Consider the following 18,387-nt stretch of genomic DNA (forward strand, 5'->3'; position numbering starts at 1 on the left):
TAAGTTGATATCTTGATTCTCTCTCTAAGCTGACTGATCAGACATCTGTTCACACATACTGACTTGAGAAGAGCAGACAGTTAAACGTTCAATTATCCAACACATTGTCTACTTGCATCAGTTCTGGTCACTGTTGTGAGCTTCCCCACTTCAGCATTTCCCGCTTCCCCCCACTGCGCACACCATTGTCTTGAGTATTTCCCACATATTCCCTGTAAGTTATCTGATATTCCTTAACCGCTTCCGTCCATTCCAGCCATTTGCAGCCGATGACTCAGTTTTTTTTCTTCAAGCCTCGTTGGAAGCTTTTGAAGAGATTCCAAAAATCGATCGAAGTTTATCAAACAAGGCCTCGTTAGGAGAATTTTGACAGATGATCAAATATTTGGTCAAAGAATCAACTCTTCTTCAAAACTCAGCATGAAGAACAGTCATATTCGACTCGAAACATTAACTGTGCTTCTCTCTCCACCTCAGGATGCTGCTAGACCTGCTTTTATTTCAGGTTTTAAGAAGCACTTTAGAAGGAGGAGAAGTGGGAAGATTTAGGGAGGGAATGCCAGAACTCAGGGTCCATACAACTGAAAGCCCAACTACGATAGGGTGTTGGCTCAAAAGCTCAGAACTGGTCAATCACAGATATGGTGGAAGGTTGTAGGGCTGGAGGACATAACAGAGATCGGGAGGGATGAGGCTCTGCAGCAATTTCAAAACAAAGCTGAGATTTTAAAAAAATAACGAATGTTGCCCCTTTGTTCAAAAAGGGAGGGAGACAGAAAGCTTAACACTTGTTTTAGGGAAAATATTAGAAGCTGTTATTAAAGATGTGATTGCAGGGCACTTGGAAAAATTCAAAATAATTAGGCAGTTTCAACATGGTTTTCTGAAAGGGACATCATGTTTAACCAAATAATTGGAGTACTTTAAAGTAGCATATGCTGTAAATAAGGGTGAACCGGTAGATGTACTGCACTTCGATTTCCAAGAGGCATTTGATAAGGTGCCACTTCAAAGGTTATTATGGAAAATAAAAGCTCATGGTGCTCATGGATAGAAGCTAGCTAATAGGGAAACAGACAGTTGGCATAATTTGTCTTTTTCCAGTTGATGAGATGTAGCGAGTAGTGTGCCAGAGGGATTAGTGCTGGGGCCTCAACCTTTTACAATTTATATAAATGACTTGGATGAAGGGATAAAAGGTATGGTTGCTAAATTTGATGATGACACAAAGATAGATAGGAAAGTAATAATAATAATATTTATTGCCACAAGTAGGCTTACATTAACACTGCAATGAAGTTACTGTGAAAAGCCCCTAGTCGCCACATTCCGGCACCTGTTCGGGTACACTGAGGAGAATTCAGAATGTCAAATTCACCTAACAGCACGTCTTTTGGGCCTTGTGGGAGGAAACTGGAGCACCCGGACACACATCAGACTCCGCACAGACAGTGACCCAAGCTGGGAATCGAACCTGGGTACCTAGCGCTGTGAAGCAACAGTGCTAACCACTATGGTAAGCAGGGAAGAGGACATAAGGAGACCACAAAGGGGTATAAATAGGTTAAGTGAGTGGGCAAAGATCTAGCAAATGGAGTATAAAGTGGAAAAATGTGAAATTGTCAATTTTGGAATGAAAAACAAAGAAAGCTTATTATCTAAATGGTGAGCCTTGTGGAGTTCTCAGATGGAGATGGATCTGAGTGTCCTAGTGCATGAATCACTAAAAAGCTTGTAGCAGGTACAGCAAGTAATTAGGAAAGCTCTTAGAATGTTATTATTTATTGTGAGGAGAATTGAATAAAAAAGCAGTGGGGTTATGCTCCAGTTGTACACAGCATTGGTGAGAGAGTACTGTTACTAATATTGGTCTCCTTATTTAAGGAAGGATGTTAATGCTTCCGAAGTAGTTGAGAAATGGTTTAGATCGAGTAAATGAAGACACGCTGTTTCCACAGCAGAAGGATTAAAAGGCATGTTTTAAGGCATTTGAAAAAAGAAGTTCACCAGAATAAAACCTGGAATGGGCGGGTTGTCTTCTGAAGAAAGGTTGGACGGGGTAGGCTTGTATCTGCTGGAGTTTAGAAGAGTAAGAGGAGGGTAGATTGAAACATACAGGATGCTGAGGGGTATTGACAGGGTGGATGTGGAGAGGATGTTTCCTCTTGTGGGAGAATCTAGAACCAGGGGTCACTGTTTAAAAATAAGGAGTCACCCATTTAAAATGGAGATGAGATTTAATTATTTTTTCTTTGGGAGGGTCATGAGACTTTGGAATTCACTTCCTCAAAAGGTGAGGAAGCAGGGTCTTTGAATATTTTTAAGACAGAGGTAGATAGATTCCTTATATGTAAGGGGGTGAAAGGTTATGGGGGGTAGGCAGGAACGTGGAGTTGAATTTACAAGCTGACCAGCCACGGTCCTATTGAATGGTGGGGCAGGCTTGAGGGGCCAAGTGGCTTACTCCTGCTCCTAATCCGTATGTTCATATAGAATCCATGGAATCCCTACAGTGCAGAAGGAGGCCATTCAACCCATCAAGTCTGCACTGACCCTCTGAAAGAGCACCCTGTCTAGGCCCACTCCCCCCACCCTATCTCCACAACCCCACCTAACCTGCACCTCTTTCGATACTAAGGGCCAATTTTAGCACGGCCAATCCACCTAACATAATATGTATGTTTGAGTGTAGTGATGTGCTCATTACCCCAGCGCAGTAGTCTCCAGTAATGGTCACTCGCTGGAACTCAGGCACGTCATATGGCAGTTGTATTCCAAACAAAGGAACACTTTGAATGGGGGTTTGCGGGGTCAGGGACGGAGAGTCCACAGAGAAAGTCACATCAGAAGTTGGGATCTGCAAGGACAACGAATGGGACCGAATCAGCCTTAGACTCTTCTTTCTGAGAAAAGAGAAGTTCACAGAGAAATAGGAAAATGAGTGAGGCCTTACGTCATCCAAAAGGAAAGCTGTTACAAGTGAAAGGAAATCTCCAAATTATTGCAATATTCAGATGCTTTGTGGGAGGCAGTTTGTTGACTCTACAATACTGAAAAAAGGAAATCAAGCTCGGATCAGGAGACAATCCAACAACCGCAACTACCTGTATTTATGTAGCACCTCTAACATTCCAAGGGACTTCATAGGAACAACTCGCAACTTTAAAAAATTGGACACAGGGTCACATAAAGAGATATTAAGACAGTTCACCTTAAGCATGGTTAACAAGGTTTCGGGGGAGAATTCCAGAGCTTAGGACCCAGGTAGCTGAAGGTACAACTGCAAATGGTGGAGCGATTAAAATCTGGGATGCCCAAGAGGTCAGAATTAGAGATAACACGGAGGGTTGTAGGGTTGAAGGAGATCACAGAGATAGGGAGGGGTTAAGGCCATGGAGAGGTTTGAAAGCAATGAGAATTTTAAAATTGAGGCATAGCCAGGTTGGGACCCAATGAAGGCCACTCAGTGAGCACAGATGTACTGTGTGCTGAAGTAAAGTATTGGGGGGGGGGGGGGGGGGGGGGGGGGGTGTAATAAAGCAAACGGAGGTCATTTATTTTTTTGTCGAAAAGCAGTGAAGCTTTTACCGTTATCCTACTTTTTCCAAGGGAGGGAGAGATGGTTTGAGCTCCAAGAGGCTCAACTCTGCCCCACTGTTCAGATGGGAATCTACAGAATTTATCAGCTACAAAAACTCTGGACTCTGTCAAGTTCCCTCTATGCTGTGCCATCAAGCACTCTCATGGGAGGTTCATCATGAGAGTGAAAGATCCCGCTGCACAAGGTGATATCTTGGAAGGGTCTTCAAACGCAGCTTTATACGTAGAACGTAGGAATATAAAGGGGGCAGCCACATTATTGGGAGTGTATACTGGGCCCCCCAAAGAGTCAGTGGGAAATAGAGCAGATAATATGTAGGCAATTTATTGAAGTATGTACGAATAATAATCAAGTAATTATACTAGGGGATTTCAATTTCCTCAACATGAATTGGGACAGTCATAGCGTAAAGGATCTAGAGGGGGAGCTGATTTCTTGAAATATATTCCATGGAGCTTTTTGTATCAATATTTAGAAGGCCTAATAAGAGATGGAGCAGCACTGGATCTGGTTCTGGGGAGTGGGGGAGCATTTTAATGATAGCAACCACAGCACGATACAGTTTAAGTTTGTTATGGATAAGGAAAAAGGTGACCTGCAAAAGACAGTTTCGAATTGGGGCAAGGCAGATTTGACTAAAATAAGGCAGGATGTGGCCAGTTGACTAGGAGCAGCTTCTTGTGGGAAAATCTACAGCGGAGCAGTGGAGGGTATTCAAAAAGGAAATGGGGAGAGTACACGTTCAACATGTTCCCTATAGGGGGAAATGTAGGAACAATAAGTTCAGGGAACCCTGGATGTCTAGGACAATCCTGGACTGTATAAGGAGGATGGGAAAGCCTATCAGCAAGTCCAAAGGGAGAAATTCAACTGCGGCCCTACAGGAATATAGGAAGTGCAAGAGGGAACTTCAAAATCAATTATAAGAGCAAAAAGGTGGCATGAGAAAGGACTTGCGAATAAGATTAGCGAAAACCCTAAGATATTCTATGAATATATAAAGAGGAAGAGGTTAACCAGGGAAAGAGTAGAGCCCATTAGAGACCAAGGGGGAAATCTGTGTGTAAAGCAACAGGATATTGCTAGGGCGTTAAGTGAATATTTCTCCTCGGTCTTCACTCGGGAGAAAAAGAACATAGGTACAGAATTCAGGAAATGGGACTGTGAGGATCTTAAGCTGTTAGACTTAGAAAGTGAAGAGGTATTAGAGGTCTGTGGGCAGCATGGTTAGCACTGTTGCTTCATAGCTCCAAGATCCCAGGTTTGATTCCCGGCTTGGGTCACTGTCTGTGTGCAGTCTGCCCGTTCTCCCTGTGTCTGCGTGGGTTTTCTCCGGGTGCTCCAGTTTCCTCCCACAAGTCCCGAAAGATGTGTTATTCGGTGAATTGGATATTCTGAATTCACCCTCAGTGTACCCGAACAGGTGCCGGAGAGTGGCGACTAGGGGCTTTTCACAGTAACTTAATTACATGTAATGTAAGCCTACTTGTGACAATAAAGGTTGTTATTATTATTTGACGGGCTTAAAAATAGACAAAGGGCCAGGCCCGGATGAATTGTGCCCCAGGCTGCTGTGGGAGATGGGGCAGGAAATTGCAGGGGTTCTGACGCAAGTTTTTAATTCCACTCTGGCCATGGGGGAAGTGCCATAGGACTAGAGAATGGCTCATGTTTTTCCACTTCTCAAGATCAGTTGTAGAGATAAAGCAGGGAATTACAGACCAGTGAGTCTCACATCAGTAGTAGGGAAACTATTGACAAAAACTCTGACAGGTATATCACAGGTCAGATACAGAGTAAAGCTCCTTCTACACTGTCACCATCAAACACTCCCAGGATAGGTACAGCACGGGGTTAGATACAGAGTAAAGCTCCCACTACACTGTGCCACCAAGCACTCCCATGACAGGTACATCACAGGTTGGATAAGAGTAAAGCTCCCGCTACACTGTCACCATCAAACACTCCCATGACAGGTACATCACAGGTTGGATAAGAGTAAAGCTCCCGCTACACTGTCACCATCAAACACTCCCAGGACAGGTACATCACAGGCTAGCTACAGAGTAAAGCTCCCACTACACTGTCCCCATCAAACACTCCCAGGACAGGTACATCACAGGTTGGATAAGAGTAAAGCTCCCGCTACACTGTCACCATCAAACACTCCCAGGACAGGTACATCACAGGCTAGCTACAGAGTAAAGCTCCCACTACACTGTCCCCATCAAACACTCCCAGGACAGGTACATCACAGGTTGGATAAGAGTAAAGCTCCCGCTACACTGTCACCATCAAACACTCCCAGGACAGGTACATCACAGGCTAGCTACAGAGTAAAGCTCCCACTACACTATCCCCATCAAACACTCCCAGGACAGGTACATCACAGGTTAGATACAGAGTAAAGCTCCCGCTACACTGTCACCATTAAACAATCCCAGGACAGGTACATCACAGGTTAGATACAGAGTAAAGCTCCCATTGCACTGTCCCCATCAAACACTCCCAGGACAGGTACATCACAGGTTAGATACAGAGTAAAGCTGCCACTGCACTGTCCCCATCAATCACTCCCAGCACAGGTACATCACAGGTTAGATACAGAGTAAAGCTCCCACTGCACTGTCCCCGTCAAACACTCCCAGGGCAGGTACATCACAGGTTGGATACAGAGTAAAGCTCCCACTGCACTGTCACCATCAAACACTCCCAGGACAGGTACATCACAGGTTAGATACAGAGTAAAGCTCCCGCTACACTGTCACCATCAAACACTCCCAGGGCAGGTACATCACAGGTTGGATACAGAGTAAAGCTCCCACTACACTGTCACCATCAAACACTCCCAGGACAGGTATATCACAGGTTAGATACAGAGTAAAGCTCCCGCTACACTGTCACCATCAAACACTCCCAGGACAGGTATATCACAGGTTAGATACAGAGTAAAGCTTCCACTACAGTGTGCACCAAGCACTCCCATGACAGGTACATCACAGGCTAGCTACAGAGTAAAGCTCCCGCTACACTGTCCCCATCAAACACTCCCAGGACAGGTACATCACAGGCTAGCTATAGAGTAAAGCTCCCGCTACATTGTCCCCATGAAACACTCCAAGGACATGTGCATCACAGGTTAGATACAGAGTAAAGCTCCTGCTACACTGTCACCATCAAACACTCCCAGGACAGGTACATCACAGGTTAGATTCTGAGTAAAACTCCCTCTACACTGTCCCCTTCAAACACTCTAATGATAGGTACATCATGGGTTAGATGCAGAATAAATCTCCCTCTGCACTGTGCCATCAAACACTCAGGGCAGGGACAGCACAGGATTAAATACAAAGTGCAGCACTGTCATATTCTGAGAGAATGGAAAAATTGGGATTGTTTGCATAAAAATTGAGAAAGTGTTTGGGAAATGTAATGTGCTCAAAATTATGAATAGTTCTGAAAAATAGATTGAGTGAAATTGTTTCCACTTGCAGGAGAGAGTGTGAGTAACCAGAGGACACAGATTGAAGGTAATTGTCAAAAGAGTGAGAGGAGACATGAGGAGAATTTGTTTTCATGCAGTGAGTTATGACAACCTAGACTGGACTGGCTGGAAGAGAGGGGAAACAGTTTCGGTAGTAACATTCAAAAGGGAATTAGATAAATACTTGATGGGAAATTTATCAAGAGGACTGCAGGGAAAGAGCAGGAGAGTGGAACTAATTAGATAGCTCTTTCAAAGAGCTGGCACAGACAGGAAGGGATGATTGGCCTAAATCTGGGCCTTCAAAAGTTCATAAGCGATGGGCTTTCTGACCAACATTGCTGCTACAAAGTCAAACTTGGATTGCTCCAAATGCAAGCCATGGCCACTACTGTACGATTAAGGACCTACCTCTTTGCTGTCGTCTCTGATTGCTGCTCAGCAATCTCCTTCTGTAGCTCCCTCTCCTTGGCTTCCTTTTTACCAATCGGGCAATCTTCAGCCATGTCAAACAGAGATAGGGCATCCTTGGTGTCCTCTTCACGCAGAGCAGAAGCAAATACCTTCTCTGCTATAATTCGAACTTGCTCGTCCTCCTCTGTCTCTGCTATCTTTGGGAATTGCCTGGGCATCTCGGCTGTGATGGAGACGGAAAAATTGAATAATGGGAGCCATTAGAACATACCTTGCTCGTGTAAGTCAAACTGAAGTGAAGAGGTTCACATTTTCTACATGCAATCTGCCAACCTAGGGTCAATAATTCATCGTTAGTATCTGCCAAGTTTTTTTCAAAATTTAAAGTGCCCAATTATTTTTTTTCCCCAGTTGAGGGGCAATTTAGCGTGGCCAATCCACCTACCCTGTACATCTTTGGGTTGCGGGGGAGATCCACACAGACATGGGGAGAATATGCAAATTCCACATGGACAGTGAACCGGGGCCGGGATCAAACCTGGGTCCTCGGCATCGTGAGGCAGCAGTGCTAACCACTTCACCACCCCAGTACCAGTCAAGTTAATTGATGTCATTCAAGAATAGTAACTGGGGCTAGGAGTGCCGTCGTGAACTCGGCCAAGTTTCACGACGGCCTCGGAGGCCGCTCCTCGCCCCCTATTCTACCCTCCCGGCGGGACTAGGAGCGGCGCTCCACAACTCTCGGCCGCGGGGGTGTCGCGCCAAGAATGACGCGGCCAGCGCGCCTAATGACGTCAGCCGTGCATGCGCAGGTTGGCCGGCTCCAACCCGAGCATGCGCGGCTGACGTCATGACGCTGACGGCACAAACCCGCGCATGCGCGGTGGCCGTCTTTCCCCTCAGCCGCCCGCAAGACGTCGCGGCTTGATCTTGCGGGGCGGCGGAGGGGAAATAGTGCGTCCGATTTGGACGCCGGCCCGACGATCGGTGGGCACCGATCGCGGGCCTGTCCCCTCCCGAGCACAGTCGTGGTGCTCTTTCCTTGCTAGGCCACCTACAAGCCCCAAACGGGCTTCTCACTCCCGTTTCACGACGGCAGTGATCAGGTGTGTTTGCCGCCATTGTGAAACGGCCGCGAATGGCAGGTCGCTCGGCCCATCCGGGTCGGAGAATCGCCGTTCGCCGTGAAAAGCGTCGAGCGGCGATTCTTCCGAGCGGGGGGGGGGGAATCGCAGGGGGCACCGGGGCGGCATGAAATTTGTCAGGGGGGCCCTCCCGCGATTCTCCCACCCGGCGTTGGGAGCGGAGAATCGCGCCCTAGACCTCTTTTGTTGGGGTGAAGATCTGTCAATCATAGCTAGATGCTTATAAACAGTGTGGTTCAAAGCAGGGTACTTGAGATATATTCAAGCGTGAAAGGAAATGAAAATGGACGATCCAGACACTTAGTTGCGGGAAGCTATTATCCTGTTGGTTATAGCCTACTAAAACCTATTTCTCTTTGAAAGCGAACAGGAGTCTCGCAGATCAAAGGATCTGAGGGGGTTTAAAGCCTGGTGATGTATTTTGGCTTTCTATTAAGTAACAGCTGCTTCTTTCAATACTTCTGTCCGAGGCAGCAGGTGTAAGGGGCTGTGATTTCTCACTGTTTCTGCCTGGACTGTTCTTTAACTTCCAGGCAGGGGTGACTGATGGGGGAGGGGGAATCTCTGATATGGGGAGGTCTCTGATATGGGGAGGTCTCTGATATGGGGAGGTCTCTGATATGGGGGGTCTCTCATATGGGGGGGTCTCTCATATGGGGGGGTCTCTCATATGGGGGGGTCTCTCATATGGGGGGGTCTCTCATATGGGGGGTCTCTCATATAGGGGGCTGGAATTGGCATGAATTGTGCTGTGGGGAGGGGGTCTTCTAATGGACTTTGGGGGGTACAAACGTTAAATACATACCCACTTGACCCACCGTGGGGTCCACCGCGTTAGGGCCAGAGTGGGAAATACTTGCACCAATCCACGCCTGCGTGAATCCCGGCCAAGAGGGCTGGAGCATCACGGGAGTGTGGAGAATCGGGCTTCCAGCCTGTTGATTGGATGCAAATGGGTTCAGATGGGCAATTTGTATCCTCCCGCTGGTGCGGGCATTGCAGCTCGCTGCCGCCGGCAGGGGACCGGAGCATCGACCCCCTTTTTTTAGCCCGACGCTCGATTTTCCGCTGCATCAGAAACCCGCAACCGGAGGCGGAGAATTCATCCCAGTATTTCCAGAATTATAGCTCTGAAATCTTGACATTGTCAGTTAGTGGTGTTACAGGTTAGACAACAGAACGTTCCTCTGAACCACAGATTAACCAAATACACAGATTACACACACAGTTATAGCGTCACACTGAACCACAGAAATTTAAAGCACAGGGAGAAGTAATTCCGCTTCTTATATCACTTGATCTTTACCAGAACAATCCCAAACTAATCCCACTGTTTCACTCCCCCCCCCCCCCAATAGTGTTACCTTAATCCTAAAACTAACCCCATTGCCTCGCTATCTCCTCATAGCCATCTCCTTTAGTTCTCTGGCCAAAGGCTGGTCAGACCCATAAATGCCACGATCTGCGCCACAAGGAGGGGGGGTCCCGAATCCACCCCATCCGGAATGTGGGGGGTCAACCCCTTGTTGTTGGCACCAATGTGATCCACATTGGCCATCCATTAGTTGCTACCCACTGTGCTACAAAACCTCCTTCATAGCACTGCATCAATCCTAAACTGTATCGGTCTCTCACCATATTCCTGTATCCATCTATAAGTAATCCCAATTTCCCACCCTCTCCTTAAAATCCTGTATCAATCTAAAACTCATCTCACTTTCCTGCACTCTTCACATAGCCTTGTATCAATGGGAATCAATGCAGGAAGTCAGAGGGTAATAAAGAGGGGATAGAAAAAAAAGCCAGTAAGGAGAAAAGTGGAAGCCACAGATGAACTTCATTTATTTTAATGCAAAAGGCCCAACGGGCAAGGCAGATTAACTCAGGGCATGGATAGGTACATGGGACTGGGATATAGCTATTACTGAAACATGGCTAAAGGAGGGGCAGGAATGGTAGGGGTAGAGATGCTATGGGAAAGATAGACCCGGATATAGGAGGGGAGGGGGAGATGCGTTTTTGATTAGGGACAACATCACGGCAGTAGAGAGGGAGGATATATCAAAGGATTCACCCACTGAGTCTATATGGGTTGAACTGAAAAATAAGAAGGGTGAGATCACTTTGATAGGACTGTATTCTGGGCCCCCAAATAGTCAGCGGGAAATCGAAAAGCAAATATGTAAGATTACAGATAGTTGCTGGAAAAATAGGGTGGTAATAGTAGTGGACTTTAACTTCCCCAACATTAACTGGACAGCCACAGCACTAGGGGTTTGGGGGGGGGGGCAGGAATTTGTTGAGTGTATTCAGGAAGAATTCCTCATTCAATATGTGGATGACCCGACTAGAGAGGGGGCAAAACTTGACCTCCTCTTGGGGAATAAGGAAGGGTAGGTGACGGAAGTGCTAGTGAGGGAAAACTTTGGGACCAGTGATCATAATTCCATTAGTTTTAAGATAGCTAAGGAGAATGCTGGTTCTGGCCCAAAAGTTAAAATTCTAAATTGGGGCAAGGCCACTTTCGATGGTATCAGGCAGGAACTTTCAAAAGTTGATTGGAGGAGCCTGTTTACAGGCAAGGGCATAGCTGGTAAGTGGGAGTCTTTCAAATTGGTTCAGGGTGAGCACATTCCTCTCAGAGTGAAGGGTAAGGCTGGTAGAAGTAGGGAACCCTGGATGACTCAGCATATTGAGGTCTTGGTCAAAAGGAAGAAGGAGGCATATAACGTGCATAGGCAGCTGGGATCAAGTGGATCCCTTGAAGAGTATAGGGCATGTCGGAGTAGAGTTAACAGAGAAATCAGGAGGGCAAAAGGGGGACATGAGATTGTCTTGGCAGATAAGGCAAAGGAAAATCCAAAGAGTTTTTACAGATACATAAAGGGTAAAAGGGTGACTAGGGAGAGGGTAGGGTCTCTTAAGGATAAACAAGATCATCTATTTGCAGATCCACAAGGGATGGGAGAGGTCCTAAATGAATATTTCTTGTCAGTATTTACTGTTGAGAAAGGTACGAATGTTAGGGAAATTGGGGAAATAAAAAGTGATGTCTTGAGGAGTGTACATATTACAGAGAAGGAGGTGCTGGAGGTATTAAAGCTGATCAAGGTAGATAAATCCCCGGGACCTGATTAAATGTATCCCAGGAGGTTGTGGGAGGTGAGGGAGGAAATTGCCGGCCCCCTAGCTGAGATATTTGAATCATCGACAGCCACAGGAGAGGTGCCTGAAGATTGGAGGGTAACAAATGTTGTTTAAGAAGGGCTGTATGGATAAGCCTGGAAACTACAGACCGGTGAGCCTTACTTCTGTAGTGGGTAAGTTGTTGGAATGTATTCTGAGGGACAGGATCTACAGACATTTAGCCAGGCAAGGGCTAATTAGGGAAAGTCAGCATGGCTTTTTAAGGGGAAAGTCATGTCTCACAAATTTGATTGAGTTTTTTGTAGGGGTAACCAAGAAGGTAGATGAGGGCAGTGCAGTCGACGTTGGTGACATGGACTTTAACAAGGCCTTTGACAAGGTACCGCATGGTAAGTTGTTGCAAAAGGTTAAATCTCATAGAATCCAGCGTGAGGTAGTCAATTGGATACAAAATTGGCTTGGCGAACGAAGCTAAAGGGCGGTTGTGGAGGGTTGTTTATCAAACTGGAGGCCTGTGACCAGCGGTGTGCCTCAGGGAGCGGTGCTGGGTCCACTGTGATTTGTTTTATATATATGTAAATGATTTGGATGAGAATGTAGGAGGCATGGTTAGTAAGTTTGCAAATGACACCAAGATTGGTGGCATAGTGGATAGTGAAGAAGGTTATATCAGATTGCAACAGGATCTTGACCAATTGGGCCAGGCGGCCGATGAATGACAGATGGAGTTTCATTTGGATAAATGTGAGGTGATGCATTTTGGTAGATCAAATCAGGGCAGGACCTATTCAGTTAATGGTAGGGAGTTGGGGAGTGTTACAGCCAAAGAGATCTAGGAGTACAGGTTCATAGCCCCTTGAAGGTGGAGTCACAGGTGGACAGGATGGTGAAGAAGGCATTCAGCATGCTACGTTGTATTGACCAGAATATTGAATACAGGAGTTGGGGCCTCTTGTTGAAGTTGTACAAGACATTGGTAAGACCACACATGGAATACTGTGTTCAGTTCTGGTCATCCTATTATAGGAAGGATATTGTTAAACTTTAAAGAGTGCAGAAGAGATTTACGAGGATGCTACCAGGACTTGATGGTCTGAGTTATAAGGAGAGGCTGGATGAGCTGGGACTTTTTTCCTTGGAGCGTAGGAGGCTTAGGGGTGATCTTATAGAGGTCTATAAAATAATGAGGAGCATAGGTGAAGTAGATAGTCAACATCATTTCCCAAAGGTAGAGGAGTCTAGAACTAGAGGGCATAGGTTTAAGGGGAGAGGAGAGAGATACAAAAGAGACCAGAGGGGAAATTTCTTCACACAGAGGGTGGTGAGCATCTGGAACGGGCTACCTGAGGCAGTGATAGAGGCGGGTATGATTCTGTCTTTTTAAAAGCAGCAAGACAGTTACATGGGCAGGATGGATATAGAGGGACATGGGCCAAATGCGGGCAAGTGGGACTAGTTTAGTGATGGAAACTGTGCGGGATGGTCCAGCTGGGCCGAAGGGCCTGTTTCCATGCTGCAAACATCTATGACTCTATGACTCTAATCTAATTCCACTGTCCTTCTCCCTTCTCATGGTCCTGTATCAATCCCAAAGTAATAATAATAACAATAACCTTTTATTGTCACAAGTATGAAGTTACTGTGAAAAGCCCCTAGTCGCCACATTCCGGCGCCTGTTCGGGTAAGCTGGAATTGAACCCATGCTGCTGGCCTTGTTTTGCATCACAAATCAGCTGTCTAACCCACTGAGCTAAACCAGCTCTTAGTAATCCCAGTGTCCAGCTCTCTCCCCTTAGCCTTGTATCAATCACAAATTAGTCTCACTGCCCCAATCTCTCACCATAGCCCTGCATCAGTGGTAGCACAGTGGTTAGCACTGTCACTTCACAGCTCCAGTGTCCCAGGTTCGATTCCTGGCTTGGGTCACTGTCTGTGCGGAGTCTGCAAGTTCTCCCCATATCTGTGTGGGTTTTCTCCAGGTGCTCCGGTTTCCTCCCACAATCCAAAGATGTGCACGTTAGGTGGATTGGCTATGCTAAATTGCCCTTAGTGTCCAAAAAAGGTTGGTGGGGTTACTGCGTTACGGGGATAGGGTGGAGGCGTGGGCTTAAGTTGGGAGTTTTTCCGGTGCAGGCTCGATGGGCCAAATGGCCTCCTTCTGCACTGTAGATTCTATGATGAATCCCTAAGTAATCCCTGTGTCCCAGTCTCTCCCCATAACCTTGTATCAATGACAAAGTAATCCCACTGCCCCACTCTCTCCCAATAACCCTGTATTAATCCCAAATTATTCCCATGTTCTGCTCTGCCCTGATACCCTGTAAGGGTCTCTGCTTCTGCCACTCTCTTGGTAAAGCATTCCATGGTCGAACAGTCTCTGTGTAAAGATATTTCTCCTCATTTCTCTCCCTGTTCACTCTGTATTATTACATTAACCAGCATTGACTGCCCAAAAGTGTCCTTACCCTGTTTACTCTCTCAAACCTCGATCACATCTTCTTTTACCATTTTCTCCTCCAAGTGGATTCTCAGTTGAGGATTGGAATCTTTAAACAAATTCACTGTAGAATTGAGGAACTCAGATCTGGCTCACTGAAAGGTCAGACTGTGTAGTCATAAAATGGTAAGCACAGAAGGAGGGAGGCCATTTAGACAAGTACTTGCAGCCAGCTCTCTGAAAGAGCTGTGCAAATAATAAATAAATAATAATAATAAATCTGTGATCATAGAATCACTACAGTGCAGAAGGAAGCCATTTGGCACATCGAGTCTGCACAGGCCCTTTGAAGAGGCACCTTACTTCAGCCCACGCCCGCACCTCAATCCCCAAACCCTATAACCCCACTTTAGGGGCAATTTAGCATCACCAATCCACCTAACGTGCGCACCTTTGGGCTGTGGGAGGAAACAGGAGCACCCGGAGGAAACCCACACAGACACAGGGACAAAGTGCAAACTCCTCACAGCCAGTCACCTAAGGTCAGAATTGAACCCGGGTCCCTGGCTCTGTGAGGCAGCACTGTTAACTACTGTGCCACCACTCCGCTGTTCTTTCCTCACTGCCTACAAATCATTCCTTTGCAAGTATTTATCCAATTCCGAATGGCACAGTGGTTAGCACTACTGCCTCACAACTCCAGGGATCCGAGTTCAATCCTGACATCGGGTGACTGTGAGGAGTTTGCATGTTCCTCCCCGTGTCGGCGTGGGTTTCCTCCGGATGCTCCCGTTTCCTCCCACAGTCCAAAGCTGTGCAGGTTAGGTGGATTGGTCACGCTAAATTCCCCCCTAGTGTCCAAAGGTTAGGTGGGGTTACGGGGATATGGCGGGGGATTTGGCCGAGGTAGGGTGTTCTTCAGAAGGGACGGTGCAGTCGATGGGCCAAATGGCCTCGCTCTGCATTGTGACGATTCTTTGAAAGTTGATGTTGACTCTACTTCCAGTGCCCTTTCAGACAGGGTCTGCAAGATCAACACAACTCTTGCAACACAGAAGAAAATCTCCTCCCTGTTTTTTGTTGCCAAGTCATCTTAAACCTGTGTCCTCTGCATCCTGACTCCCCGCCCCTAGAGGACACAGCTTCTCCTTACTTACTCGATCAGAATCTCCTGTAACTTTGAAACTGCAATGAATCCAGAGCTGCTGACTGCCTGCAGTATAACTTGGCTCCGGGGTACTGCAGGTGAACTTATCCAGAGGGATGATGTTGTCCCTGTCTTTAACTCTATAGGCCCTGTCCTATTTTGACACGATTGTTCGGGGATAGTTTTTCCTACATTGCTACCACTTCAAAAATACTTACACTGACCCTGATAGTGGGACTGATACTTCCAGATTTGGAGGGGGTGCGTTTTAGTAATGCAAATCTTTGAAAGATTCATACCCAACTCATTCCTAGTCTCCACAACAAAAACATCCTAATGCAGAAACTGCTGCCCCCCGAATACAGACACTAACAGAGAAGACTGAGTCAGGCCGGGAGACACTCCCCAGAATTGTATCAGAACCGCAGCCCGCTCCTGCTCAGTCTCACCTCCCAGGGACAGGGTCCCAATATTGTTCAGCCAGGGAGGCGAGGCTTGTGAAAGAGGAACTGTCTCTGTCCCCTCCCGCCTCTCACTCTCTCCCCTGCCCCTTTACCTATGATCGGAGTCCCGGCCATTCTCGCTCCCTCTCCGGGTCCCGGTGTGTCCCAGCCGGCGATGCTTTGCAATGACCCGCCGCTCCGGGTTTTATTCCGGGGGCTTGCGCTATTTTAAGAAGCTGAGGCACCGCCACAGGCTGGAGCCGAACGGATCAGCAGCAAATAGCAGCCAGCTCGCAGGGAGAGGGAATTCCACTCAATTTCATACCCAGGGACAATAATGGGACAGGGGTCATTTTTAATTCATTCATGAGAGGTCAGTGTCGCTGGCTGTCCCCATCCCTAATTACCCTTGAGAAGGTGGTATTGAGCCGCTTTCTTCAATCCGTGTGGTCTTTGTAGGTACACCCACGGTGCTGTTAGGGAGTGAGCTCCAGGATGGTGTGTGGATTGGAGGGGAATTTCCAGGTGGTGGTATCTTCTAATGGTCCTGGATATTGAAGGTACTGCCTAAGGAGCCTTGGAAAGTTGCTACAGTCCATCATATACATTGTACACACTGCTGCCACTCTGCATCTGTCCGTGGTGGAGGGAATAAATGTTGATGGTGGTGGAAGGGTTGCCAATCAAGCAGGCTGCTTAGTCCTGGATGGTGATGGTGTCAAGCTTCTTGGGTGTGTTGGACCTGCACTCATCCAGGCAAATTAAGAGTGTCCCATCACACTCCTGACTTGTGCCTTATAGATGGTGGACAAAGTCAGGAGGTGTGTTAATCACTTCAGGATTCCCAGGCTGTTCTTTGACCTGTTCCTGTAGCCATAGTATTTATATGGGTGGCATGGTAGCGCAGTGGTTAGCTCTGTTGCTTCACAGCGCCAGAGTCCCAGGTTCGATTCCCGGCTTGGGTCACTGTCTGTGCAGAGTCTGCACATTCTCCCTGAGTCTGCGTGGGTTTCCTCCGGGTGCTCCGGTTTCCTCCCACAAGTCCCGAAAGACGTGCTGTTAGGTAATTTGGACATTCTGAATTCTCCCAGTGTACCCGAACAGGCGCCGGAATGTGGCAACTCGGGGCTTTTCACAGTAACTTCATTGTAGTGTTAATGTAAGCCTACTTGTGACAATAAAGATTATTATTTAAAAACAAAAATATGGCTGGTCCATATAAATGAATGAGGACACTAGCATTAAAAGGAACACTTGGAGTTACTAAAATCCTTAGAAACTAATAAATTAGTCTGCAGTAAGTCACAAACATGGGCATTACAGTAATACAAGGCTGTGAGTCCCTCCTCTGAAATATTTTCTTAAATGTGACAGCAATATGGAGTCGCTTTCACTTTCACATAATGCCCAGAATGTAAATACTTGGTTTGTCTTGTTTCTCTGCGTCCCTCTTCCCTCTGATGAAACGCAACCTTCGTTTGTGGTGCCGCTATACCTTCAAGGTATTTGTCTGCTCAGCCCCTCTTCCTGGACGAATATCAGGGATCCCCCCCCCCCCCCCCCCCCCCCGGGTTTGCTGAGGTGGGTACAAAGCCGGACTGGGTTACTGGCTCCAGCAGGCAGCGGGTGTCCAGTTTCCAGCCTCACACTCACCACAATACCATGAGTAAGATTATAATCACCCAGCCACTGGAAACTCACTGACACCACCCCAGCAACAATCCCAACCCCTCAGTCATGTTCCTACCAGCTCGCAAAGGCTCAATCTGTTTGAACTGGAAATGGCAGAAAGAATTCCAACTCCAACTACCCAATTCCGCATTCATTCCACCAGTGTCACTCCCTATAGAATCGCTGATGGCCCGACAACATTGAGGAGCTGGCATTTGTTCTTTTGAAGGTTGAACTTACCACTTCAGTCGGGCAATAGTAATCCCTGGCAACCAGCAGCGAAACCTCACTCTCCCCTCCTTCTTGACTGAGTCACACCTTCCCTCAGTCACCGAATAAGCCAGACAGCTCCAGGGTTTGATCAGATTGTTTTAAGGGGGTCTGCTACAGAAAGTTATTTAATTTTAAGGTGTTCATGTCTTGGACAGTTGACGGAAATATTCAGGACTGAGACTGCACAAGGAAAGATCTTACCTGGAGTGACTCAGGAACCCACTCAATACAAGTACAGCACCAGCCCTCTTTATAACGGCAATGCAAGAGGTGTATCTTTATCACCCTCTCTCTCTCTCTCTCTCTCTCTCCTCTCTCTCTCCTGATTGCACTGAATGGCACTCAGTTCCTGCTCTGGGAGACCCATTAATAATCACCAGCCACATTCCGGAAATATTTGAAGATTTATGAACTGGTGAAACAGTGAGGAAAATTTTAACAAAATTATTGATTGTATATTGTTAAACTAATTCAGCTGATCATGTAACTGGATACAATTAAGAGGAGCCAGGAGCATTGATTAGTATCTAATGCAGCAAAGCTTCCATTATGAAGTAGATAAAATGGCTTTTAACAGGACTACCCATTGAATTCACAACAAAATCTGTGTTTGCAAATCCGAGAC

At 46.8% G+C, this 18,387-nt stretch overlaps 1 protein-coding gene across 4 annotated transcripts in view; it reads right to left on the bottom strand.

Moving 5' to 3' along the window:
- LOC119971815 (AMP deaminase 3-like) overlaps positions 1-17,981 on the bottom strand; it is an 80,169-nt gene extending 62,188 nt beyond the window's left edge. Inside the window, exons 1-3 of one of the 4 annotated variants that reach the window (XM_038807993.1) lie at positions 17,964-17,981; positions 7,497-7,722; positions 2,708-2,903 (exon numbers count right to left, since the gene is read on the bottom strand). In XM_038807993.1, coding sequence (XP_038663921.1) covers positions 2,708-2,903; positions 7,497-7,717 — 417 coding nt within the window. In that variant the 5' untranslated portion in view covers positions 7,718-7,722; positions 17,964-17,981. Of the gene's footprint in view, positions 1-2,707; positions 2,904-7,496; positions 7,723-14,256; positions 14,276-15,931; positions 16,084-17,729; positions 17,785-17,963 lie in introns of those variants that run through there. The other 3 variants (XM_038807990.1, XM_038807992.1, XM_038807989.1) reach the window with 3 other exon arrangements.
- Positions 17,982-18,387: the final 406 nt, after the last annotated feature.

Source organism: Scyliorhinus canicula, chromosome 9 (genome assembly GCF_902713615.1).
Source record: "Scyliorhinus canicula chromosome 9, sScyCan1.1, whole genome shotgun sequence".
In the NCBI taxonomy this organism is placed as follows: Eukaryota; Metazoa; Chordata; class Chondrichthyes; order Carcharhiniformes; family Scyliorhinidae; genus Scyliorhinus; species Scyliorhinus canicula.